Genomic DNA, 27,668 nt, shown 5'->3' with positions numbered 1-27,668 from the left:
ATTTCATCAACGAAAAAAGAGAAAGTAAATTATTCTGTTGCCATATAACCACCGCTGCCCCCGTGAGGCTTTGACTTTGTGTCAATGGCTAATGAGATATGATGTTCCAAGCTCAACCTGAATGTGTACGGAAATGTCACTGTGTTTAGAGGGATTCAGCCAACAGAGCTGTTAGCGGGAGAGCTAATAGAGAGCTCAGACAGCGTTTCACTTCATTTCAGTACAAAGAAGTGATAGTAGCGTGATGGAGAGCCAAAATCCTGCTGCTCGCTTTGATAAATCATCATCACAAAAAGCCTCAAGGTGTTTTCGTAAAAGAGAACATCTAGTGTAGTTTGGATTTCTTTCAACCTTGGCACTTTTGACCTCTTTTTCATTCAGCAAAATACACCAAACCTCTCAGTGCATCAGCGTTTATTGATGCAGCTGAAGAAATTTCAAAATAAATCACATATCTGAAGGCCAACTTTCAATACTTGACAGAATTCATTCAACAAGTATTACTCTTAGCTCTCCTCCTGTTCAATGAGCCTTTTTTTTCGTCCCATCAGGCTCGGCATGGAGCACGACGGCCAGGGGAATCGTTGTGCCGATGAGACCAGTATGGGCAGCATCATGGCGCCGCTCGTCCAGGCAGCTTTCCACCGCTACCACTGGTCACGCTGCAGCAAGCAGGAGCTCAATCGATACATCCAGTACGATCCGTTCATCCCTCTCCATTTCGTCTCATTTTCTCCTCCACATATTGGTCGTACGCTGCGCAGCTTCCGTGTGAAGCAGCTCAATATGTTATTGATTTATTTTTTGTTCCTTTTTTACACAACTTTCTTGCCGCGGGCCGTCACTCTGATGAACACTTTAGTCAGTCATACACGGGATGCGATTTGCACATTTTACATACATCACAAACCACAGTGGGTCCATATAGTTGATGTTCAGGCTGTTGCTTGCAGCTTTTAAATTAACATTTATAGAATAATGATGAACTTTGATAAAACAAAGTTGGAACTTGAGCCGTTGCACTTGCAGGAATATTTGAATCCATTTTTTAAAAATGTAATTCATCAAGCAGCGCGATATTATACACTCTCTTTACATTTCCTCATGCAGACACATAGGGGATGTGATCATAAACAACTAATTAAACATGCCAGGCTACAGTATCTGCCTACTTGTCAGACTAAGAAAACAGCTTAGAGTTCTTTTTCTGTCATCGGCGGCGTGTCGCCCTTCTTTTAGCCATATCTCTGCAAATCTTTAGGCAGGGAAGGAGGCAACACCTGATCCATATACTGAGACGAACAGCAGACTGTTCAGCTTCGAGACGTTCATTCTGTTTCTAGCCTGGACGCCGTGTTATCTCTATTGTTGTGCAAAGCACTGACAGTGAAAGTCCATTTCTGATTTTATTGTTGTTGCAGAAGAGACTGTTCAATAATTCAGATGCAGAGGCAGAGATATATAGACCCTCCCCCCGGCCAATCGCACCCTGCTCATACACTGTCAATAACCATCTAACACCAAATATCTACTGCTACCGTTATAGATTATAATTTTACAGTCTTTAAAGTTACAGTACAGTTTGTGGGATTTGGTGGCATCTAGTGGTGTTGGAACCAACTGAGCACCTCTCCGCTCACTCTTCCCTTTCTAAGACTGCGGTAACGTGAGCCGCCAGGTGCAAAAAAACGTAACGCCGTTCCCCTCGCTCAGAGGCCATCCTCACCATAATAACACTACTTTAGGAGAAACAGAAGTCAGACGGAGGCTTGCAGTACCACGGTTTTACACGGTCATTACACACTAATGAAAACATCGTTATTATGAATATTAAATTCCATTTCTTCTAATAGATCCCTCGAAATGTTCCTTTAATGGATTTAAAATATATATATACATAATCATCTGTTAATAAAAGTCCTACACGCTGTATAAACAGTATATAACATTTTTACATGTACAGCCAGTCCATGCATATCCACTCAGTATTCATTCCTTTGCCCTATTTGCAACTTGCAGAACACGTGACTTGCATATAGATGCTTTATAGACGTGTGCACATAACAGTACTGTCTGTTCTTTACCTTTATTTGTCCAGCTATGTTGTCCTTTTCCCTAGCTGTTATTTCTATTTCTGTGTTAGTACATTGGCAAATAAATGTGATTTGGATTATCTGTTCTCCAAAGATCTCACACACAGTGCAGTATATGACTCTATCATTCTCATCTTCTCTCCAGCTCCTATGACTGCCTGCTGGATGATCCCTTTGAACACAAGTGGCCCAAGCTTCCTGAGCTCCCTGGAATAAATTATTCAATGGACGAGCAGTGCCGCTTTGATTTCGGCGTCGGTTATAAAATGTGCACCGCTGTAAGTCCTACGCACCTTGTGTAATCCCAAACATATAGACAGATTGATTTAATGTATTCCCTTCAGTCAGCAGAAATCCCTTGAAAGCCTATTACATGACCAGAAAAACTGGTAATGCATTTCAAATGATAATGATATGATAATATCCTTTAAAAAGTCAAGAATGTGCCTCTCACGGGAGTTCAAAACATTTACATCTTAAATTTACTTGAGCGTTATGGTGGTGTACAGTGAGGGTGGATTTTTTTTTATTGAAATTTCCCCAAAAAAAAAAACTGAAGCTCAAAAAATTGCTGTTTTTCTCACTTAGTTTCGAACCTACGACCCTTGCAAGCAACTGTGGTGCAGTCACCCCGACAACCAGTACTTCTGTAAAACCAAAAAAGGTCCTCCGGTGGACGGGACGGAGTGTGCAATAGGAAAGGTGGGAAATGTCTCTGAATCAGCTGTGAATTCTAATTCTGGAAATGAAAACCCCAAATCCTGAAATGGTTTCAAATGTCACCGTCATTAGTCTGGACGTTTTGACATTTCTTTTCCGTCCGTCTTTGTTGTATTTTTAGTGGTGCTTCAAGGGCCATTGCATCTGGAGATCCAGCCAGGAGCCTCAGGGCCACGATGGGAGTTGGAGCTCCTGGTCAAAGTTCAGCGGTTGCTCCAGAACGTGTGGAGGTGGAGTTCGCTCCCGGAGCAGACAGTGCAACAACCCTCCGTGAGTCCATGCTGAATCAAAATCAGCTACTCTTTCAGTGGCCAAATAGTTTATATATATACTGTATGTATATATATATATATATATATATATATATATATATACATATATATATATATATATATATATATATATACGCTCTCTGTGTGTTCATCCAGCAGATGATGACATTCTGTTAAAGTGTGGCTTTGATTAAGTTTGCTTAAACTAAAACTTGACTTAAAAGTGTTCAAGATTGCGAGTTACTGTATGTATCTCTGCCAATTTGTTATTGTTTATAGTTTTACGTGATGAAATTTCACTTAATTTAGCAAATTTTTCAGTTTTATAGTCAACTCCGACAGGATATATAGAAGCATTTATCTTAATTTTAGAGCCTTCACATTTCTGACCTATGGTAGATTGTGAGAACACGGGCACAAAATGATAATACCACACAGGAAGTGTTGTGTTGTTTCCTAGTAATGAAGACTAATGACTAAAACAAAGTTGTTATCATTCAGTGTGGGTTTCTCAGTTCACCGTGACCAGCGGACACCAGGTTTGTTTAATAGGCCTTCGCCGCTGCAGACTTACGGTTACTTTAAGGTACAGTCACATTAAGCAGGAGTTTCCTGTTTCATTGTGGCCATCCGGCAGACTCGCAAGTCAGAATCCACCTTTCCACTCTCGCCGTGCAGATGTGCACGGTTACCCAATAGAAACACAGATGCACCGTGTTTGAAAATGGAGAAGTCATTATTCTAGGGGTGTATCATCAACATTACAGAATGGATTGAAAGGGTCATTGCAGGAATCCACCTCCGCGTTTGGAGCTTTAGTCCACATATTATTTGTTCCATCTCATAAAGTTCCCATACTTTTTAAATCCGGCCTTTCCTTCAAATCCTTCTGGAATTATACCAGATACTCATGATGGAAAACGTCTTTAATCACATTGTTTTTGTCGTTAACCAGGCCTGCCTACGGTGGTCGAGATTGCCCCGGCTCTGCTTTCGACTACCAGATGTGCAACACGGAGGAGTGTGCTGGCCCTTACGAGGACTTCCGTGCTCAGCAGTGTGTCCAGAGGAGCAACAAATACCACAAAAACATCAAGCACACCTGGCTACCGTACGAGCACCCAGATGGTAAGTCTGTAAAGAGCGTTGGCTCTCTCGTTCAGAGGTTTGCCTTAAAGTTTTTTTGCAAAGCAACAAGTGGACAGATTACATTTGCAGGAGCAACCGCTCTCACGCATATTTAGATTCAGGTGGGTGTTATCTTTCCTCTGTGTCCTGCTGATGGCTTTCTCAGATTCGGAAGATATTTGCATGAACCGACGCGTGTGTGTTTTTGTGTTTTCAGAGGCTCGCAAGTGTGAGCTGAGCTGTAGGTCAAAGGAAACCGGAGAGGTGGTGTTCATGAACCAGGTGATGCACGATGGAACCCGCTGCAGCTACTCGGAGCCCTTCAGCATTTGCGCCCGAGGAGAGTGTCTGGTACGTCTCCACTAAAACTACGAGCACTCACAAATTCTGAGCGTTATTTAACCTCTTTTCTGACAAGCTAGTATGACATGGTTGGTACCAATGGATTCGTTAGGTTTTCTAGTTTCATATGACACCAGTATCTTCACTTTACAGTAAATACAGTAAAGTTGGGCGAGGCCTAAAGTAGTGGAAGATTTAACATTTTGTTTTAAATGATATAAAAACGCTACGAAATAAATCATCCATTAAACACGTAGTGTTGCTGTTTGCGATCATGTCTATGCATGTTTTATGCCAGAGATCAGCATCCTCATGCAGCAAAGCGCCAGGAGGAATATGTAATAATAAATATCACCTGACAAGGAGCTGAGTTAGGAAATGCCATTTTCCCTCAGTGCCTTAACCTTTACTAAAGTGCATTTGATGATTAAATAAGCGCCCGTAGAAAGAGTTATGCAGATATTTGACATTTGCACACCTCTGCATTCTGCTCTGACACAAACACAGACAGACGTTATTTTGTCTCGGCATTCACCTTGGGCATGAGACTTTAATTGTTTCAGGCCAGTCGCTCTGTGCCTTGGCTACATTTCCTGTTATGTCTTGTGTGTGTTTCCAATATGCATCATCTTAACCCTCTGAACCACATGCGTGCAGCGTTTCCCCATGGCATCATTTTCCCAGCGGAGTATTCTCAGTCTGCGTAAAAGTCACGCGCAGCGGTTGCCCTGATTTGATTGACTGTCTTTGCCTTTCCCCCCCTCACAGCATGTAGGCTGCGACAAGGAGGTCGGCTCTTACAAAACAGAGGACAAATGTGGAGTGTGTGAGGGGGACAACTCCCACTGTCGCACCGTGAAGCTGACACTCACCAAGACGCCCAAAAAGACAGGTAATTATCAGCGATGCGGAGAGGCCAGGGCTTAAATCAGCAACTCTGCTTCAGATGAGTTATTATATGAGACGACTGTCATCATTTAAGATCAAAATGTAGAGGCCTTAAACACTTTTTCCCAAGCCTCTATGTTGGACCACACTTCTATCATCAAAAAAAAGGATCAAACATCTGAAATAATTGGCTGCTGTTCCTGCTGTTTAAGGCTCCCAGCTGAAATGTGCCGTGTCTCTTTGTCTTGTTAGGAATGCTGAAAATGTTCGACATCCCAATAGGAGCCCGCCACATTGTTATCGAGGAGAACGAGACCTCCCCTCATATAATTGGTGAGCGTGTCACATCTTTTTTCCAGCCGTGGAAACACATGATTCTCTCGGTGCTAAGTAACAGAATTGTTTGTGACTAAAATTCAATGACAAAAAAATAGAGTTTTCCAAATGTTACATGTTTCTTGTTTGTCTGTGTGATTGTAATCACTGGGTCATTTACCTTGTAGCTGTATAGCTTCATTGACTGGTACACACACCAGAGCACAGGGTCACCGAGTTCAACTTCTTTACTCAATAAAGAGTCAGTTCGCCCAAAAACACACAAGAATATAAACAGCTTTGGCTTCATTCGTCTCAGGTTTTGAGATTTCTGTCACCACTCCAGTACAATTTAGGTGAAAGGAATTTCATTTGTGGCGCTCACAGGATTCAAGGAGCTCACCTGCAGGCATACGTCATAAGCAACGTCGACAGTGTTTGTGTAATTCCTCTCACTGCCAGAGGGGGGAGACCAAAGTTTCACTCTCCAGTTTTATTATTCAGTCAGTTCACTATATAAGTGTGATGCATTGTGGCACCCATCAGTATAATGTCACTTACTGTATAATATTCTCTCGTCCATCTCCATGACTGTCACGTCCCCTTTGACCGCCCCCTATCTGAGTCATGAACCGCTTTGCTTATTTAGGGAGACGCTTTTTAGTATTTAACTTCACATTTCCGTCTTTATTTCTGAGACAGTACGGCACTGCCCTAAAGACACATCATTGGCAGCTGTACTATTACTATTTTCTAATTGTTTTGGGGGACCTGAGGGCCAGGACTTTAAGCACTGTGTTGTGAAATTCTTTTTACTCTTCGGTATCATTTTTGTAGGGCTGCCCCCTCTTAGTCGATTAGTCGACTAATCGGTAGTTTTGGTCTTAGTGGACTAAGATTTCTTTAGTTAATTAGTCGTTTTTTTATGCTTTTTTTCCTGCTGAATGACTTGAAACATTTGAGAACATCTCTGGTGAACACAAGATTTAAAGTCATGCTTTTGTGGGATTCTTTGTGGAGAAACTCAGTTTCACAGATCTGTCGATTAAATCAATTAATCGATAAGTCGACAAAATCGTACGAATGTTTGTCAACTTAGAATTCCTTCGGTGGAGGACAGCCCTATATTTTTGTGAATGAATTGTGAGGCGTCAGTTATGCCAATGAACAAATCTCGCAAACACGCACCGACTCATGAACAGGTGGCATTTAAGTGTGTTAAGAGGGTTCAGTGAGTCTGACTGAACAGTTGTATGAGAAAGGGTCACAGAAAAAGAGTGAGAGAAGTTTAGGATGTCAGAATGTGCTTGCATGAGGCCAGAAGTCCTGCTGGTTACTTAGGATATCCACAGACTGTACTGATAACGGTTTTCATAGCAACTACTTGGCTGCACTAGATGTACACTGACTCTGTGTCAGTTGAAATGCATTGTAACTGCTGTGAATCCATGCTGACTAACACCTGCTGTCTTTCACAAAGGAGATTCTCAGAGCCAGCTTTCAATCTTAAAGAGCCTTCTTGATACTGAGAAGAGATACCCGTTAAGAGATCAAGCAGAACGCCAGGATGTCAGATTATACATAATTGACATACAGTATTTGTAGCCTGGAGGGATGCCTCCCTGTGGTGCTTGATTGACTTTTCTGTTTTACACAGACATGTTGTCAAAATCTAACCTGACCCTGTCAGACGGTTTGCTTCACAGAACCATCTGAGAAGCCGTCTTTGGAGAAATGTTAGGAAAAGGGCAGACACTTTCAGAAAATACTTGGCAGGTCATTAAATAAAATATCTGTCAATTGAAAGAAAGATACTAACTGAAGGGAAAAACATCGCCTTCAGTGCCGTTCTTTGCTCTTCTTTCAATGAAGAAATACTTTACAGTTCTGATATAACTGATGCTCTTGCTGCATATACGCTAACCTCTTCCACCATTGTCATTTAGAACGAGCAGTCGCATCTCCGTGTTGCCTCTCTGGTCTCACCGTCTCACACACACTTACTGTAAGCCACGCCCATAGCTGCAGTAGCTCCTTAAAGGATGCTGATTGGCCCGTTGTCGAGACACAAACTCATTACTTGAAGCCTGACAAACATAATTGCCAACCTTGAGACCTCAAAAATAGGCAGGTTTTCAAAAAAATGTGAGTTTCAGAGACTTTGTTTCCTGCAATCTGGTGACTTATGAAGAATGAAAATAACAAAATAATACAGAATTTTTATGTTAAACATGCCTACTTTTAATTTTACTTTTAATTCTCGGGAAAGAAAACTGAATAATTCTCCCCTCTGACGTGAACTTGTGTAAATCTGTATCATAAACTGATATTCATCCGTTTTTGTTCGCCACGACCCCGACGAGATGGCTTTTTTGTGTGACATTTGATCGATGCAGGGTAAAGTTTCAGAAGTTGTGATGCGAAGAATTCACAATTCCTCGTCCCTGAAGCTCAGTACAATGAAGTGTTGCTGCTTTTTTTTTCGGTAAAGGAAAAGTCAATTAGCATGGTGTGCTGCGTCTTATATTTCATCTGCTCATCTAACAAGCAGCAGGAAACAGTTGGCAGACAAAAATAACACCACTTGTTTTCCCGAGGTGCTGAAGTGTACATTATTTCTCCCCATGGATTATTGTATATGTCAGAGCAATTAACGCACATCACAGGTGTAGATGAGTAGGGGGAACATATATCTGTAAATTTAATTTGCAGTATGGAGCGATGTGTCAGAATGTCAGAAGTAATGAGACCGGAGCTCTAAAATGTCTCTAGGTATGACATGGAGTGACAGACTCATATCTTTCATCTTACACTAGCTCTCTGTACGACGGTGAGTCAGGATCACCAAGACGTTCAGCCCCAAACCCTCCCTCTCCTCTTTTCTCCCCTCTTTTCCTCTCTGGCTTTTATTAGCTCCTGGGAAGAGGAGATGACACACAACTTGGGGAAATTACCGTTGGCTAACCACAGCGCCAAACATCTCAAAATACATACTGACACGTTCCCTGCTGAAAGGAAAATCTCCCAAGTTGTTTGGAGGGGGGAGCGGTTCATCCCGAATTCTTGTTCGATTTTTTAGATTTTTAATGAATGAAACTAAAAACTACATGATGTAAACACATTCTTTGTCGCCACACATGCATTAAAAACAAAACTTTTTTTCACTTATTACCGACAGCTGTGAAGAATCAAGTTACTGGAAACTTCTTACTGAATGCAAAAAGTGAAGACGCTGAAACAAAGACCTTCATCGAAAATGGTTTACAGTGGGAGTATTCCCTCGACAGTGAGAAGGAGGTCCTGAAAACAACCGGTCCTCTGCATGAAGGCATTGTAGTGCTGGTGAGTGGGATTGGAACGGGATCATCACGCTTTACTTCTGCTTTTTTTCTGAGATTTTTCTAAAAAACTTCCTTCACTTCGTTGCAGGTCATTCCCCAGGAAGAAGACGCAAAGATCAGCCTGACGTATAAGTATATCATACACGAGGATCTGTTGCCGCTTATTACCAACAACAATGTTCTTCTCTCTGAACTGGACACCTACGAGTGGGCTCTGAAGAGCTGGTCTCAGTGCTCCAAACCCTGCGGAGGAGGTCAGTGATTGTACAGTACAGTGTGTTTGAATAATGAAGCAATTAAAGAGGACCTATTGTGCTTTTATGTTTTTCCCTTTCCTTTAGTGTGTTATATAGTTTTTTGTGCATGTAAAAGGTCTGCAAAGTTACAAAGCCCAGAGTCCACACCAAAGGGAGTTACTCTCCCCCACAGAAACACTGCTCCTGAACTGCCTGAAATGCCTTGCTTGAAGTCCCGCCTTTTCTTCTGTAACGTGGTGATGTCACCAAGTAACATATTTACATAACGGCTAGTTTGGCACGCCCTCAGACAAAAGCTAGTTAGAGCGGAGCTGGAGCGGAGTCCAAAGCGTTTGGTTTGGTTAACCAATCACAACAGAGTGGGCAAGCTGACCACTCAGAGCAGACTGGGCTTTTCAGGAGGGGGCGGAGCTCAATCAGAGCGTTTCAGACAGAGGGTGAAAAGAGGTGCTGCAGCACAGCCGGTATGAGAAAAGTAAAGTGTTTTTTGAACATTAAAGCATGTAAACATGTTCTAGTAGAAACCCAAAATACAAATATGAATCTGAAAATGAGCTTAATAGGTCCTCTTTAAGCTGAACGTCGTTACTTGGAGATAAAGTTATTCTGGTGTTTGTGAAGTTTTTTCTACCATGTTATTGTTGGTCTACGGTGGAAAAAGTCACTGACTGACTGAATATATTAGTCGATTCATAGAAAATTAATTAACAACAGGTTTGATAATCATTTTAATCATTCAAGCCAAGTGTCAAATGACAAACATTTGCAATTACCAGTTTTTACAGTGTGAATATTTGCTTCTTCCCTCTGTTTTTACTAATTATAAATCTAATAACTTTTGTTTTTTTTCACTTTTGGACAGACCAAGCAAACAATTAAATGACCAAATAAAACCAAATTGGACTGAAATGGGCTTTTTCTGACATATTATACAATAAACAATTAATCAAATAAATAATGAAGAGATTAATCAATGATAAAAATAATAATAAACGTTTCATACAAGAGATGTAGCTCAAAGTGTTAGAAATATTTGGATTCTGATATATGTCTGTATGGCTTTGCTGGGAGATTGATTCATTTTCTACACTTTCAATCCTCCAGGCATACAGTATACCAAATATGGATGCAGGAGGAAGAGTGACAGCCGTTTGGTGCATCGAAACTTCTGTGAAACCAGCAAAAAGCCAAAACCCATCCGCAAACGCTGCAATGTGCAAGAGTGCAGCCAGCCCACGTAAGTGCCCTCTAGCTATATATATATATATATATTTCAATAGCTAGTGCAGCGTTAAAAGTGGTAATTGGACATATGGCTTCGGCTCCATATGTCCACCCTGACTTATATTGTAAGTGCTATTCAACAAGCGTAAAAGAAAAATGTAATTGCTATGTGACAAGAAAACCTTTCTCAAAGAGACTGCTGTGCTGACAGGTGGGTGGTGGAGGAGTGGAGTCCCTGCAGTAAGACCTGCGGGAAGCTCGGCTACCAGACCAGGGTGGTGCAGTGCATGCAGGCGCTCCACAACGGCACCAACAGGCCTGTCCACAGCAAACACTGCACCGAGGATCGGCCGGACACCAGGAAGACCTGTAACCACACCACATGCCCCGCCCAGTGGAGGACGGGGGCATGGTCTCAGGTGAGTCAGGAGGACAGCCAGCTGCACCAGCTCTTCTCAAAGGTCCCATATTGTCGAAAGTGAGATTTCCATGTTGTTGTTTTTTTTATTATAAAGCAGGTTTAGGTGCTATATAAATACTGTGAAAGTATCAAAACGCACAATCCACAGAGAAATATACACAGCCCGTATTCAGAAACTGTGCCTTTTAAACAAACCGCCAGGACTTCCGTAAGGTTGTAATGTCACAACTATACACTCACCAGTAGAAGTGCCTCTAAACTCCGTGTAGGTGACACACACAGTGAGTCCCCGACTGCAGTGACGCTGTGAAAAACGGCGACAGCGCAGATGCGGAAAAAAACGGAAAACGCTGACCAATCAGAGAAGTCTGGGCTTTTTTGGGAGGGGGCCTTAAAGTGACAGCCACTAAAACGGAGCGTTTCAGACAAAGGGTGAATATAGATATGTTCAGACTGACAGTATGAGGAATATAATGTGATTTTTAAACATTAAAGCATGTAAACATGTTCTAGTAGAGACCCAAAATACAAATATGAACCTGAAAATGAGCATGATATGTCCCCTTTAAGTTCAAACTCAACCTAATTGTAACATAAATGTTTACTTTTTTGCGTAGCTATTAGTTGTTACAAAATATTTTATATATATCTTTCCCCAAAATGTATTATTGCAGTGCCAAAAGGTGTGGTGAAAATTTTGGGTGCACCTAAATTATGTGCTGGTGCACCTAAATGAAAAAGTGTACAAGTGTACAGTGCAACCAATGTAAAAAGTTAGTCTGGAGCCCTGCCCCCCGAAAGCTGTTGTTTTTGGCAGTTTTGTTACAGCTCCTGATGCTACGGTAACTCCTGTTTACAATGGATTTACGAATAGCCGGTGCAACCAAATCCTGGTCTTCAATTCAGTCAGTACTAACTTAATGGAAGACTGATATATTTCAACCGGGACCCTATTTTCACATGTTTTTGTGTCTAACTGGCTAATAGGGACAATTTATGTGTCTGACATTATGGAAAGAGTCTCGCTCAAGGAGAAGTCTCGTTGTGAAATCTGGCGAGGTGACGTGTTGCTGGAAGACAGCGGAGGAATAGTGGAATACATCCATGGTGGAAACACAAATTTGTTGTGTCGGAGTACAGAAAGCGTAGCTGAGTGTCATCTTAAAGATTTTCAATGTCATGGCTGAATATTTCGATGATTTCGACAATGTGGATGAGGTCTTTGAATTCGATGCCCTCCCGAGTATACGGATGTTCAGATTTCACAGTGAGACTTCTCCTTGAGCGTGTCTTGGACAAAATAACAAACAGTGAGAGGTAAGAAAAACATTTTATTTCTCTGTAGGGTCCTTTCCATAATGTTGTCAGACGCTTCAAATAACAATTTGAACCTGTCGGTTGAAGAAACAAGCATTTTAAGGTGGACGTAACGTTACACTGAAGCTGCTCACTTGCCCTCGCAGCTCGTTTAGCGGCTGCCGGTTAAAGCGTCATCACTCAATACTGAACCAATTTCAGAAATTGTTAATTAGACACAAAAACATGGTAAAATAGTGTTACCCTTTTAATGGAAAAACTGTTACAGTAACACCTTTGCAAATTGCCAACATGTTATGCTGATTTACCTCGGTACATGAAGGGGCTAATCATTTTTTAAATTACTTTTTACAGTAAATCCACTTTGCAGTTTTGCCATTTCCTATTTTTAACTACCTTTGGGACATAACCAGGGACATAATCACCCATTTATTACCTGAGCTGTGCTCATCATAGCAGGAGGACTTAATTTAGTATTTAAAAAAAAAAAGGTCCTTGTGAAAATCAGTCAGACCAGAAACAATAAGAAGGATGTTAGCGCTTTATTTGAATGGGTGTGTATATTCTGCCATACCATGACATAAACGTGAATTAAACAAAAGAGCAGTTGTCGTTTTAATAACGTCTCTTTGAGGGCAAACCTGACTCTGCTCATGACGTCGGCGTCGACATCAACGCTGACATATCCCATCGTGAACATGTGATGGCGATCTTCATGCTCAGACGCAAATGAACTGTGTTGGGTGTCGAGATTTAATTGGTGTGGTTGAGCTTTGACATTGTCGTGAATCATTTCCTCATTCTGAAGTAAAGTGTTGATAAGTTGTGTGTCTGTGTATTTGTATGCGTGTGGCAGTGTTCGGTGACCTGCGGCGAAGGGATCCAGCAACGGCAGGTGGTTTGCAAGGCCAGCGACAACACAGTCGGAGAATGTGAGGGCGAGAAGCCGGAAACTGTCCTCATCTGTAAACTAAGTTCATGTCCAGGTGAGATCCACATATTCATGTAATTATGGAACAATATTCACCAATTTACCAGTTTCCTTTTGTTAGAAACACTTTTCGAGAAACTGTCTCTGCGTGATGGAGTCATTTCCTTTTTATTATAGATGATGGAAGTCTGGAACAAAGACTTGTACTTTTCTTTTGAACTAATGGGTGTTCAAGGTCTGCTGCATCGTGCACATTTAGTCATTATCACCATGGGATGCCAGTTACATAAACATCATTTGATTGGCTACATTTTTCTAGTTTATACACTAGCTGGTCTAACTACACTTCAAGGTCCTCTAAGGAAAAACAACCTTTTTTTTTTTCAACACTTTATTAGATTTTCACAAAACATAAATGATACATAACTATATCAGTATACAAACATACACAAGACAAAGAAAAAAATTAAATAAAAATGCATTAAAAAATATAAAATAAAAATGAAATAAATAAACAAATAAATACATAATAATAAAAATATATTAAAATTAGGGCGGTCAAAGTTAATACGATAATAACGCGTTAATGCAAATTCATTTTAATGCCACTAATTTCTTTAACGCATTAAGGCAACTTGCAATTTTTATGTTGTAACGCAAGTAAGGGATAATGTACAGCGAGCCGGTCATTGTTGTGAAAGAATCGGGTCTCTCTTCGGTCAAATTAATCTCCAGGTTCCCAGCTTTCAGATGATGTACACCACTTCTATGTAACATCTACTGTTGAGCTTCAAACTCCCCCTAAAGACAAAAATGGGTCTATGAAAAACGGGTGGAGTGGAAAAGGTTAATAGAATAGATAACTTTTTCTAAGGATATACATGCAGCCATTTACCAATACTTGGTCTATTCACCTTTTTCCATGAAAGTGCTATCATCCGTTGCCTGTAACAAACATATCTAAAAAGATTTGCTCTTTCTCTCTTATGTTCTGTTGGATAAGACCCCAATAAGAACAGCGTGGGCTCCATTGTTAATTGTATTGACAAAGAACCTTTTGACAACCGCATGGAAGCTTATGTCTCAAAACATTTCTGCGCTGACACCCTCCTGCAGCTTTTCTCATGCTGCTTCCTCTTCAAAGACGTGGGAGCCACCAATTTGTTTCAGTTTTCCTGCACAGTGGAAAATAGTGTTTTTTGTGAATAACACAAAGAGGTTCTGCAGGTTGTGCCCTGCGTACTTGGAAATAGCACCAATTTGCATTCTAGAAAGACGGCTTTGTTTTCTTGCATTAGCAAGAGGTTGTCGAGAGCTTTTCTAGGGTCTCGTTGCTGCTCTTTGATGTCTTATTTAGGAATATTTTTATGCCTGATTTTGTCCTCCACTCCAGGACAGCCAGTGTCTCCTCTCACCGTTGAAACAATGGAAAACTCCACAATAAAAGACGAAGCTGTACACCAAAGGGCTCCTGAAAACCCGGTCCACAAACTCTCTTCAAGTAAGTCAATATGTCATTTGTTTCAGAAATCAATCTAAACGTAAAAATCTACAGTAGAGATGTTTTTTTCTTTCAATCCTATTAGTGATGTCCTCTCCCTTGTTATCACTAGATGAGCCGTGTCTGGGGGATAAATCGATTTTCTGTCAAATGGAGGTTCTTGCCCGATATTGTTCCATCCCTGGATATAATAAGCTTTGCTGTGAGTCTTGCAACAAGAAAGAAAACCTCGCCACATACGCTCCTGACCTCGAAAACACCCCAGTGGTCTCGTTTGAAACTGAGACCCCCGCTCCTTCTCACCCTGCGTCACCCAAGGCTCCGCCACCCGCTACGACCCAAAGCCCGCCGCAAACCACTAAAGCCAGACGGCTACGCTCCACCGCCCCGGTGCCAACCACCGCTGCCGCTGCTGAAGCCTCGCCATCCACCGGTGCTGCTCTGCCCCAGGGTCCCACCAGCGACTCCCTCCTCACGGCCGGGAGAGGGGACTCAGACCCGGGGCCTCTTCTACCTCCGGGGCCTCCACGGCCCACAGCGGACTCCAGTGGAGGTGCCTCTAAAGAGCACAGTCCAAACAGCACTTTAGGCCCAGTCGCTGCCAGGTCAAGAAGGGACAATTTAGGATCCGAGAGGGACTCGAGTCACAGAACCCTGTCAGCTCAGAAATGAACAGCGAGCGATGTTGTGAACGTGCTGCTCGGTGAGACGGTCTCGTACATCAGCTCACCCTTTTGCAGCATCTGACGAAGACTCGCAGTCTTTGCTGCAGATATTTTCTTTCTTTTTTTTTTACAATTTTTTTGTTTTCATGCCAGTGAACTTAGACCAGACCAGCGATGGTTACCTCATCAAAACTCCAGAGTGATCTGTGTGATCGCAGCGTCGCTCTGCCCTCTGAATGCTTCAAATATGAAACGGAAGAAAAAACAAATGTTGTCAGGTGCTGTAAACTAAAACGACTACAAGACGTGTTCAAAATGTGATGACTGCATTGCTACATTCATGTTTTTATCTGTGTACAGTTGTGTAATCCTGTTTTTTTTTTCAAGTGCATTAGAACTACTATTGAACTTGTATTGTGAACATGTGAGGAGAGGTCAAAGGCCATGGTTTTGGAGGTGCACGTGTCAGCTATGGAGGCTAGAGTGTGCCAGAATAATTATAGACCCTGCCAGTGTTAAATTATAATCAATTAATATATTGCTAATTTGAAAAAAACTATATTAACTAGTTAAATTTTAATGATGCATTGAATAACGCAAAATAAATTAGCAGATTTTAATTTCTTATTCTGTTTTAAGAATTAATAGAATTTTAAAATAGAATTGCAAAAATATATTTTTTAAAAGCTTATAAATTCGACTACAGTTTTCATGTGATGATTGCTCTAATTTAAAGGAACAGTGTGTGACATTTAAGGGGATCTATTGACAAAATTGGAATATAATTCCTTTCTTTAGTGTATAATCACCTGAAAATAAGAATCGTTGTGTTTTTGTTAACTTAGAATGAAGATGTTTATATCTACATAGGGAGCGGATCCTCTTCACAGAACCCGCCACCACGTTTCTACAGTAGCCTAGAACAACGAACTAAACACTGGCTCTAGAGAGGGCCATTCATGTTTTTGCGTTGGCCGTCGGAGTTCTTCTACATGCCTGGCACACAGAAATTTCAGTTTGTTGCAATCTGCAACCTCACCACTAGATGCCGCCAGATTCCTACACACTGCACCTTTAAAGACAGCTCTCACATTTCAACATGTATAACATTTTGACACCTAGAAATTGAATTACGTGTGCTCAGCAGAGGGTGGCAGCACAATGCATCACATAACAGCTGGTCAATCGGTGCTCCTGTTGCTGTAGTAAACTTTAAAAATCTCTTTTACAGGAATAGTTTGACATTTGGGGAAATGTGCTTATTCACTTCCTTGCTGAGCAATTTTTGAATTCATCATTTAGGAACGGTGTGTAGGATCTAGCGAGAGAGAGCGGTGGCGACGTGAGCGAGTAACGTTAATCGACTCCGGCCCAAGTAGGAAAAGTTAACAGTGTTTGGTTTGTCCGTTCTGGGCTACTGTAGTAACATGGCGGACTCCGTGAAGAGGATCCACTCCATATGTAGATATGAAGGGCTCATTCTAAACTAACGAAAACACAATGATTCTTCGTTTCAGGTGATTATACACTAAAGAAAACATACTTATTAATATTATATTCCATTTCTGCCAATACATCCCCCTACATGTTACACACTGGTCCTTTAAAGGAATAGATTGACATTTTGGGAAATGTGCTTATTTGGTTTCTTGCCAAGGCAATTATTGAATTTGTCATTTAAATGCAAATGTAATGAATTGATAATGGCTTTTTAAAATGTATCTAATTGATTATAATAAGACAACTGTTATAGTTGGCACACTCCAGACTCCATAGACATCACTCCTGGCAGGAAGCCTCATAGCTTCTCTGTCCCCGGTGCTCTTTATTGTTGTTGTTTTTTTCCCAAAATCCAATGTACTGGTGATCATCCTCGCTGGTAAAAAATCACACAACTGTCTGCAAGCCAACCCCACTGTAGCATGCCCCTCAGTCTGCCTGCCTGTGTGGAAGTCAGTCATTTAACGCTTTAAAAACAACAAAAGATTTAAGAAAAAAAAAAAAAAAAACTCATTATCTTTTTGTAACTGATATATTTTTCAGATAATAATGTATATAGTGTAAATTTCAAGTTATGAAAAGAAATTAACAACCAGGAATTGAAAGTGTGTAAAAAAAACAAATACAGGCGATGCTGTAAGTCTACAGACTGTGGTTGGTCATACTGTTACATCATTCCTGCATTGCAGTTCATAACATCATTATGTTTATTGTATAGTTCTTGTATATACGTACGTGAATGAAAGCTTTAAATGTTAATATTTATTGAATTTTTAAGTGGTATGGAGAAACAAAGTAAAACATGTTTGAAAGAACTCAGATTCTTGTCATTCCTCTATTCAGCCTTCATTTACTCTCGTTATATTTAACTGTTTTTTTGCTTGACTTCCATTTCGAGGCTATGCGGAGAAAGATTTGTAAAAGCTACTGTAAACGAGTGTGAATCATTCGTTACAAAACCTTACATTTACTGATTAATTCAGTCTGAAATGAGTCATGCACATTTACTGTCGACTCTTGACTCGCTGCTGAAAGGAATTTATGTAGTGATGGATGAAAATGAATCAGACAAAGTAGGCACATTCAAGCACTTTATTAGTTTTCGTCCAGTTGTCCTCCAGTTAGTCGTGTGTCAACAGACAAGTGGTGACTCCTACTCAGGTAATCTTGAGGTTTGAGCGGCACACTGTGACATTAATTCCTATAAACCAGCTGCCTTCTGCCGGGCTGGCACTGCGGCTGCTGATAAACACTGATGTGTGCCAGCTCTGGAGCTGAGCGTCTCCTGCGGGCAGCGTTTCTACTCTCTCTGAAAGGGCAGCGTTTTGCCGAGCAGCCAGACTGTCACCGTGCCTCCGTCTCCCAGTCTCCCCCCTGTGAGTGGTGACAGGGTGCTGCTGCTGCTGCTGCTGCTGTAGTGTGGGTGTCTCTCAGACTCGGTTAGCTCAGGGTGGCGCTCGCTGTGAGACGTCTGCGGAGGTGTCTGGTGAAATCCAGCTGTGCTCGGGGCAAAGCCTGATTGACAATGGACTTTGGCAGCCAGCCCTGAGAACAAAATTAGATCTTTGTTAGACCCCTGCTTTGTAATTTCGGTGACTGTCAGTGTTGGTAAACAAAAGAGAGTATTAGTAGTACGCAGTGTTGTTTTGATCAATTATACCATGTCTGGTTTCATAATTTTTTTAAATATTAGTAATGCAGTACCATGAATGAAACACCAATAATGAAAACAAGAATATTAACTGAAGCTCTACTTCACATTTTCCTAAGCTTTCAACCACATTTAATGGTCTTCATCAGCGAATGGAGTTTGCTTAGTTGTCACTCATGTTGTCTGTTAGAAAGTAAGAGCAATCAGCTGAGGAAGAATGCATACTGCAGTTGACAGTGCCAGAAAAAGCTAGTACTACTGCTACTAGTACTGCTATTACTACTACTACTCCATTGATTCAGTATTGCACTTCCATAAAGTTGTAGGACTCAAAACAGACAGCAGCAGATGCAGAGGTGTCCTGATGTGCATAGAATGGGTCAAGTTCCAAAATGCTTGATCCTACATTTCCCAGAATGCAACTTAAAATGCGTCTTTCCTCAGAACCTCTCTGCCTATAGTGCCAAACTCCACACCTCCGGTTCGTAACTACTTTTGTCAAACTACTATTTTGAAGGTCAAGAATAAACTACCCATTCATATTCACACACATTGCTATTACATCATGAATCATGTCAATGCAGTTTCCTGTCAAATGGAGCTTTAAACCTGAGGTAGGCAGAATATTTATGGGGAACATTTCCATAATAACCTTGCAGCATATTGGAATTCAAATGATCTGAGATAACTAGACTTCTGCACCTCCTAATGGCTCTGTTTTCAGGCTTTAAAAAATCCCGTGACGGGAGACATTGACCAATCACAGGTAATTTCAGAGAGAGAGCGTTCCTATTGGCTGTTCATTCAACGGAGGCAGCTCTCAATCACTCCTGAATTCTGATCAAACGGTCAAACTAGGCAGCGCTGATGGAATATGAGTCACTATTAGAAAGTTTGCTACGGCTGGTGGGCGGTGCTTGTTATTTCTTCATATTTATCTCAACATGTTTGTGACCGCTGCCAGGTCACAAACTTTCTGCCTACTTCTGACTACAGCTTTAAGTCAGGTATCTACAGCCAGGCCTGTAAATCACCAGAGGTGGATGTAATTAGTTTTAATTAATAAAAATAATTTAAAAAAATGAAAAATAATAATTAGTAGTACCTAAGTATTTTTTGAGGACTTGTACTTTTTTCAGTATTTTTAAAAAATGGGTAATTTCATTTTTGTCTCACTCTTATGATCTTTTATTCCACCCTCTGGCAATTTACTTAACAAATGATTTCACTAGATATTAGAGACTGCTTATTATTATTATTATTATTATTATTATTATTATTATTATTATTATTATTATTATTATTATTTCTATTTTTTATTTTTTATTTTTTATTTTTTCCCTAATCTCATGAAATTTAACCCATGGCAAAGGAAGTGGAAAATAAAGATAAAGATGTCTATTCTTATACAAAAGTCCTGATAAACTGTGTGAGAAGGGAATAAAAAGAGAGAAGTGATAAATCAGCAGCTGCGGCAGAGAAGAAGCTGCTGGTGCGTTCACGGCCGCAGGAGGGCAGAGCTTCCGGAGGGGGACACTTGAATACTCAGCTGATTACTCCCGGAAACATGTTAAATGTTTGCGTTAATTGTCAGAGGGTGTGGCGGCGGGTTTGGGGAGCAGTTTGTGAACAGTATAACAATGCAATATGATATGTGTTAAGTTAGCAATGTATATCTCGGCATAGTTCAAAAAAGGTTGCATCTACCTCAATTAAGCACCACCTGGCTAGAGATGACTTTACGTTCAAGACACTTCTACCTTCAGACAGGTATGTGAGGACTTCCTGATTGGAAAATAATCCCTGAAGTGACTGCAGAGCCTCATTCAGCTCTAAATGTTTGCTATCTTGCAGTGAGACGTCGAGTGGACTGGTTAGTTAGGTGCTATAAGGACTCACACAGGAAGACCTTCACACAGGTTAGTACAGTACAGGTGTCTGTAAGCAACCTGAGGCTCTTTAGCTCCTTTCCAGTGGCTCCCTTTTGTTTACATTTTCATTTTTATTTATTATTGTTGTAGGTCTATGGTACGACGGAGTATTAGGACCACATTGAGGAAAAATAAATAAATCTGAGATTTAGAGAATAAAGTCCTAATATTACGAGAATAAAGTCCTAATATTACGAGAATAAAGTCCTAATATTACGAGAATAAAGTCATGATATTACGAGAATAAAGTCATAATATTACGAGAATAAAGTCATAATATTACGAGAATAAAGTCATGGGTTTACGAGAATAAAGTCATAATATTACGAGAATAAAGTCCTAATATTACGAGAATAAAGTCATGATATTACGAGAATAAAGTCATAATATTACGAGAATAAAGTCATAATATTACGAGAATAAAGTCATGGGTTTACGAGAATAAAGTCATAATATTACGAGAATAAAGTCATGATATTACGAGAATAAGGTCATAATATTACGAGAATAAAGTCATATTACGAGAATAAAGTCATGGGTTTACGAGAATAAAGTCATAATATTACGAGAATAAGGTCATAATATTATGAGAATAAAGTCATAACATTACGAGAAAAAAGTCGTAACTTTACGAGAAAAAAAGTCATAAAATTACAGGGATAAAGTCAGAAGTTTAAGAGAAAAAAGTTGTACTATTATGAGAATAAAGTCATAATATAAAGTAGTAATTTTACGTGTAATTTTATTTTTTTCTCGTTAAGTTATGATTTTATTCTCGTAATATTACGACTTTTTTCTCATTAATTTTATGACTTTATTTTCATAGTATTTCGACTTTTTTTCTCATTAAGTTATGATTTAATTCTCGTAATATTATTAATTTTTTCTCGTTAAGTTATGATTTTATTCTCGTAATATTACAACTTTTTTTCTCATTAATTTATTACTTTATTCTCGTAATATGACTTTTTTTCTCGGAAAGTTATGATTTTATTTTCGTAATATTACGACTTTTTTCTCATTAATTTATGACTATTTTCATAGTATTTCGACTTTTTTTCTCATTAAGTTATGATTTAATTTTCTTAATATTATTACTTTTTTCTCTTTAATTTATGATTTCATTCTCGTAATATTTTTTATCGTTAAGTTATGACTTTATTCTCATAATATTACAACTCTTTTTCTCATAATATTACGACTTTATTCTGTAAATCTCAGATGTTTTTTCCCTCAATGTGGCCCTAATACTCCGTAGTACATTTACTCTTTGTCCCTCACTGCATTAGACTTATATACTATATACTTAGACTATTAACTGTGTTACCTTCATCTCAATGCTCAAATGTTTTGCGGCTCCAGACTTTCTTTTTTTTGCCTAAAATGGCTCTTTTGAAAGTAAAGGTTTCTGACCCCTGGGTTAATACAACAACAAACTGTGATGTAACTCTCTCTTCAGAGGAGCATATGTGTGTGCTATATAATACTGTAGACCTTGTCAAACTTCGACAGCATAAACATTATTTATGGGCCTCTTTTTATTTCCTGTTGCAGTAAGATAGCAGCTAGCTGACAGGAAGTACAATGGGACCAAAGCTGTTGCCTCTAGCAACAGACTGGCCATGAAAAGGTCTACACTACTTAGTCCAGCTCTCTTCTTGCTTGTATAGGCTCAAAAAAGTGACCTCTATAGAAAAGTAACGCAGTATCTCAGTGTATGTGCCCTCTCAAAGTAGTGCTATGATGTTGGATGTTATAGGGACTGTATTGTGTATATATATATATATATATATATATATATATATATATATATATATCTCACAGGGGGCGTTTTGTACGAAGTACTTCTTACGTACATTTTGCACTGTATTTGTACTGGTACTGTTAAGAACCAGCTATATCTAACTCTGCAAACCCGGCAGTTTATCTACCGGTTTGTAGACCATTATCAGCTCTTCCTCGCTTCCCATGCTGCTGTTGGTTGATTGTTTTGTTTGCTCCCATCACCACCCCGGCCTCCTCATGTCTGGTTCCCCATCTCAGTCGCCAGCATATTTAGGCTAGTTGTGATTGTATATCCTTTTTTCTGTAGCTACCCATTATCTCAAAATTGTGTATCCGATATTACAGTGATTTGCGTCTGCCGTGGTCTGTGCTGTTAATCCTGGGAGAATACGAACTACCGAGAGCATTTTAAAGAGCAGATCCTGAACTGGAATGCAAATGTTTAGAGGCATTTCTACAGCGGCTTGCCTCAGACTGAAACCTACAGATAATTTTAGCATATTGCTTTACTGAAATACATGGGTTGTGTGTGTGGTATTGTTTTGTTTTTGTTTTGTTAATCTCTTGGAAAGAAAATGGCCAATCTGAGAAGCTCTCTGCTCGTCACGTAAAAGCCTGGTGGAGCTGGAGCTTAATAAGAAAAGCACCCTCAAATTAATATTGCATGTGCATCTGTGTTGATTCATTACACAAACATATGTATTGCAATAAATGGACATTGCACATAATGGAGTTTGCAAATGCTTTTCCTATTATTTTCACAAATGGAAAATGCAGCACTTATGAATTTACCTTGACGTCCATATTAAGAAGCCACGTGAAGCGGCTTTTTCCTTTATCCTCCTCCAGAGCCCGAATGATGATGCAGGTTGGTCCGTCCTCGGCTCTGTAAACACGTGAACAAAATCAATAACTCATTAGTATTGAACCAGGGTTTATTGTGGATTATGTGCTTGTCCATTGTGTATATTTTTATTTCAGAACTAAAGAAAATATACATCATGGCTGCACTGTACTTAAGCACAATTTTGAGGTACTTGTACTTCACTTGAGTATTTCCATTTTCTGCTACTTTACAGGGGTTTTCCTGGCTCAGGATTCCCTCAGAAGACCTTTTTTACATTTTAAAGTTAAATGCATCAATCTGATGCATTTTGAGAGCAAAATAAGGAAGCTGGATTTATAAAGAGTCTAGGCTAGATCTTGTGTTCTTGTAAACAATTTTGTGCTCTAGCAGTGGTGTAATGTAAATAAATACATTTAGGCTACTCAAGTACAGTACTTAAGTACAATATTGAGGTACTTTATGTAACTTTATATACCCACTTCTACTCCACTCAATCTCAGAGGGAAGTATTGTACTTTGTACTTTACTTCAATTATTTATTTTACAATATTAATGACTAGCTATTTGCAGATTCAGATTCTTAATACCAAATATAAATAAACTTATCTTTGGTGTATAATTAAGTGAGCGGAGGAAAATGTGCCCAGTGTGGGAGTTTTGTTTACTTGATGATCTTTTTTTACTCTTTGGCAGTTGTTGCCGTGCCTTTCTTGTTTCACTGAGCTGATTAGGATACAGTGCCAGCAACACGGTTGCACTTACAAATGAATGTTAAAAAATAGTTTTCCATAAAGACACAGTTTTGTCGAGAGCTGGAGACGGGGCGGAATTTGATGCTTGCTGCTTCGTAATTCTCTATACAGGAATGACCCTGCTTTATACTTCTACTCCACTATACTTTGCTTTATACATTTTGGTTTAATATCTGCTAAACTAATCACATTCCCATCGATCTCAACTGTACGTTGTGTTGTTCTATTAGCAAATGTTCCAGCTGGATGGTTATATAATAAATTAAGATGTGAACATGGTGAAGCGTTATAATGGATGATCATCGCCATGGTAGCATTGTAATTGTGAGCTGAAATTAGCATTTAGCTCAAAGCACAGCTGTGCCTGCGATAAGCTGTAGACTCTTAGTCTTTGTTTTTTTGGAAAAACTGCAACATTTTTACACAGCGCAGTGTCACTTTAAATATAATGGCTATGAAAAATTGCTTTTGTTTTATTCCTCTATCTTCACATTGTTCATAATCCTCTGACATCTGTCTGATAGATAACACATTTTTGTCTCACACACATGAGAGATATGACTGCAGACATTTAAGGCCACAGATATTAGCCGGGTCTGAGCACGTCACCACAGACTGTCAGAATAAAATGGTTAAAGTAAATCAAAACCACTCCACTGGATTTATTTTGTGTGTTCCCGCTTTGTTCTGACAGCTTACTACCTTGAAGCTTGACATTACTCAGATGCTGTATATATTGTGAATGAAAGTTTAATGAAGCTGTTGAATATATTCCAACATGTAGTTGAAACAGAGTTGTGCCTGACTGGTGTGTACGTGATCCTACTGTACCTCACAAAGCCTGCCTGAGGTGGGAAGGACTCCAGCTGAATCGCCGCTCCTCCGAGATAAAGGCTGGACTTTCGTTTGCAACTGTGTCTGACGCTCAGGAAATCCCTTTGGCCAATCAGATTCCCCGCCGTCTCGGCTGAAATCTCGTGAGTTACGATCGTTTCGGGTCCAACATGCTTCAGAACCTACAAGAGACCCAAATATCAAAATTTAGTTTGCGAAACACTACGTGGACTGAATTGCAATGCAATACAATACATTTCTTGCTGCAAATATATAGCATGACATCAATGAGTTATATCTATAAACAGAAATATACAGACAACTAGACCTTAAAGTGATAGTTTGGGTGTTTTGAAGTGGGGTTGTATGAAGTACTTATCCATAGTCAGTGTATTATACAGTAGATGACGGTTGGCGTGCACCGAGTTTGGAGAAGCAGACAGGAGTTACCGCGCAGCAAAATGTATTTTAGCCTCCTAGAAGAAAGGACCACCTAAAAAAAAACAATACCAGTTTAAGAGTGCGCTATATGTAGAATATTTTCATCGGTTTACCTTGCCATCAGACAGCTATACAGGTTATGTAGACAGTCCTTTCTGACGAGGAACTGAATCCGTTATCTTTGCTCTCGCCAAAGCAACCAGACTACATTGGGAAAAAAAATTTAATTTTACCTCGCAGCACACGGGGGTTGATTGTCTTCCGCTGCCTCGATCGGTTAGTTTGTTAGTGCTATTGTGCGACTTTGGTTTGTTCGGATTCACCAAAGTCACACAATAGCACAAACAAACTAACTGATCAAGGCAGCGGTAGACCAGCAACTTCTGTGTTCTGCGAGGTAAAATTACAAGTTTTTTCAGTGGAGTCTGGTGGCTTTTGTGAGAGCATAGATGGATACAACGGCTTCAGTTACCCGTCAGAAAACGCTGTCTGGCGGCAAGGTAAAGTGATGAAAATATTCTAAATATAGCGTACACTTAAATTGATATTGATTTTTTAGGTGGCTAAAATACATTTTGCTGCTTGCCCCATCCACAGCAGTACATTGCTTTGCTCCCGTGTGGTAACTCCTGTCTTCTTCTCAAATATGGGGGCGTGCCGACCATCATCTACTGTAGGTAATACACTCACTATGAATAAGTACCTCATACAACCCCACTTCAAAACACCCAAACTATCCCTTTAACTGAATCTATAGTTAGGAAATGTTTTCAGTATATACAAATCTCCTCTAAACTCAGGGTGCTTAAATAGTATTCACAAGATATTTTTTATAGGTAATAGTTTCACAGTTGATAAGATAATCAATAAAAAGTCAGCCGCTCACTTTGATATGCCGTATGCTCGGGTTCCACTGGTGCATCTCCTCCACTCGGACAAACAGGAGGTCGTAGAGTTCGTCCACGCTGGCCTCCAGGACCGCCTCCAGCCTGAAGACCTTCCTGGCCCCCGGCAACACTTTGCTAGAAATAACATCCCCTCCGCTCTGAAAAGCAGCAAGACGTACATAATCATCACACAATGGCCACTGAAAGGCACACAATGACGTCAGGGTGGCACTTAAATCAATCAGACGTTACCGCTGTGATCTCGACCTTCCACCCTTGCGTGTCTTCCACCATACAGAGAGCCTTCCTCATCGCTTCTTGACCTTGTTGTACGTAGAACAGCTGATCTTCTTTCGAAGGCACAGGCTTTGTTTCTTCAGGTTCGGGCTCTGCAAAAGATTATTCTTCTTAGTAATCTTTCAACAACGACACTCTGAAAGCCGAACAGAATTTTTTCATTTCTTTTTACCGTTATACTTTAATCCAGCAAGTGTTCTCATGTGATGCTGGACCTGTCCCCATCTCTGCATGTGTGTGAGCTCCTGGCCTATCACTGCCACAGCTGTGCGTTGAAGTCCTGCATGATTGAACAGTTGAGAGACACAAAAGAGCAACAAAAGCTCAGCAGTCTTACCCAGAGTGTAGCGTTTGCATGAAAAGGACTAAAAATAAATGCTATTCCTCAGATTATTGCGAGAGCTCACCTGCCAGACTCCTCAGATGCGGGTAGGAGATTCCACAGCAGAGCTTTACAACGGCAGGCAGCATGTTGTCTGTCTTTGGCAGCGACAGCAAAGCAGCAGACAGCGTCTCTGGTCTTTATATGTCCTGTGAAGGACGCTTCAGAGATAAGGCCCGGAGGAGAAGATAGGACCTATTCTGAATTCTGCTCCGAAGGCCACACTTGACAAGAGTTTTATTAACTAAAACACAGCATTAGACTCAAGGCAGAGAGGGAAATCTACCAGTATGATTATCTAGTGCTTTTGGTGTGTTTTATATCACAATTCTACACCCTAAACTATGTGGGATACAAGAGTTTCTTAGTCACTCTGGCATAAAGCACTGTAGGTAATAAAGTACTTGAGACTGCTATATCTCTGCATATGGTTTCATTATTAGTTCCTGTAAATGTGCATAATGGACTGCCTTTATATACCTCCTTACCAGAGAAAGCGCTTTATAATTTGTCTCCCATTAACACACACTCTGCACATCAGTGGTGTTGGAGCTGCTATGCAAGGTGCTGGCCTGGTCATCGGGAGCAAATTGGGTTCGAGTGTCTCACTCAAGGACACTTAAACAAGCGGACAGGAGGAACCAGGGATCGAACCACCACCACCACCACCTTAGGTGGTTTTCAGGATGAATCGGATTCTGAATTGCACCAAACAATTACTTCTGTGTTACATACAAATTAGGCTACTTTAGTGTGGAGTGCCCTCAAGTTAAGTGATGAATGATGCTTTGTAACTAGGGATGCACCATCACATGATTACGTTAGTTACAAATATAGTTTTTTTTATGCCTCCGCGCCAGTGACAGCCGTGGCTTGGAGGCATTAGGTTTTCGGGTTGTCCGTCCGTATGTCTGTACGTCTTTCCCATTCTCATTAACGCAATATC

At 40.2% G+C, this 27,668-nt stretch overlaps 3 protein-coding genes across 4 annotated transcripts in view; 2 read left to right on the top strand and 1 right to left on the bottom strand.

Moving 5' to 3' along the window:
• The window catches only part of adamts14 (ADAM metallopeptidase with thrombospondin type 1 motif, 14), a 56,036-nt gene extending 38,306 nt beyond the window's left edge, over positions 1–17,730 (top strand). For both annotated transcript variants that reach the window (XM_074619046.1, XM_074619045.1), the window contains exons 8-22: positions 552–695; positions 2,239–2,371; positions 2,682–2,795; positions 2,935–3,083; positions 4,041–4,213; positions 4,431–4,564; positions 5,324–5,447; positions 5,696–5,776; positions 8,937–9,100; positions 9,188–9,353; positions 10,461–10,593; positions 10,792–10,999; positions 13,175–13,304; positions 14,643–14,750; positions 14,863–17,730. In XM_074619046.1, coding sequence (XP_074475147.1) covers positions 552–695; positions 2,239–2,371; positions 2,682–2,795; positions 2,935–3,083; positions 4,041–4,213; positions 4,431–4,564; positions 5,324–5,447; positions 5,696–5,776; positions 8,937–9,100; positions 9,188–9,353; positions 10,461–10,593; positions 10,792–10,999; positions 13,175–13,304; positions 14,643–14,750; positions 14,863–15,422 — 2,521 coding nt within the window. In that variant the 3' untranslated portion in view covers positions 15,423–17,730. The remainder of the gene's footprint in view (positions 1–551; positions 696–2,238; positions 2,372–2,681; positions 2,796–2,934; positions 3,084–4,040; positions 4,214–4,430; positions 4,565–5,323; positions 5,448–5,695; positions 5,777–8,936; positions 9,101–9,187; positions 9,354–10,460; positions 10,594–10,791; positions 11,000–13,174; positions 13,305–14,642; positions 14,751–14,862) is intronic.
• Positions 17,731–17,993: 263 nt separating this feature from the next.
• On the bottom strand, positions 17,994–26,884 carry star2 (steroidogenic acute regulatory protein 2). Its single transcript, XM_074619076.1, has 7 exons — positions 26,748–26,884; positions 26,513–26,620; positions 26,296–26,432; positions 26,043–26,201; positions 24,713–24,897; positions 23,075–23,168; positions 17,994–18,460 (listed from the first exon to the last, which is right to left on the bottom strand). Exons 1-7 carry the CDS (start codon positions 26,809–26,811, stop codon positions 18,356–18,358), a joined length of 852 nt encoding a protein of 283 aa, XP_074475177.1. The 5' UTR covers positions 26,812–26,884; the 3' UTR covers positions 17,994–18,355.
• qrfprb (pyroglutamylated RFamide peptide receptor b) overlaps positions 20,230–27,668 on the top strand; it is a 47,991-nt gene continuing 40,552 nt past the window's right edge. The window contains exons 1-2 of the mRNA XM_074619068.1: positions 20,230–20,336; positions 20,421–20,485. The gene's annotated coding sequence lies outside the window, so the exon portion shown is untranslated. The remainder of the gene's footprint in view (positions 20,337–20,420; positions 20,486–27,668) is intronic.

The sequence above is a fragment of the Sebastes fasciatus genome, chromosome 20, assembly GCF_043250625.1.
Source record: "Sebastes fasciatus isolate fSebFas1 chromosome 20, fSebFas1.pri, whole genome shotgun sequence".
Taxonomy (NCBI): Eukaryota; Metazoa; Chordata; class Actinopteri; order Perciformes; family Sebastidae; genus Sebastes; species Sebastes fasciatus.
The sequence above is the reverse complement of the archived record's forward strand: the minus strand, read 5'-3'. Positions and strand labels throughout refer to the sequence as shown.

Coding starts and splice junctions, on each gene's coding strand:
- star2 (XM_074619076.1), bottom strand. CDS start 26,811: ATGCTGCCTGCCGTTGTAAAGCTCTGCTGTGGAATCTCCTACCCGCAT. Junction 26,202..26,295: donor GGAAGGTCGAGATCACAGCG/GTAACGTCTGAT, acceptor GCTGCTTTTCAG/AGCGGAGGGGATGTTATTTC. Junction 23,169..24,712: donor CCTCAGGCAGGCTTTGTGAG/GTACAGTAGGAT, acceptor ACGTGTTTACAG/AGCCGAGGACGGACCAACCT.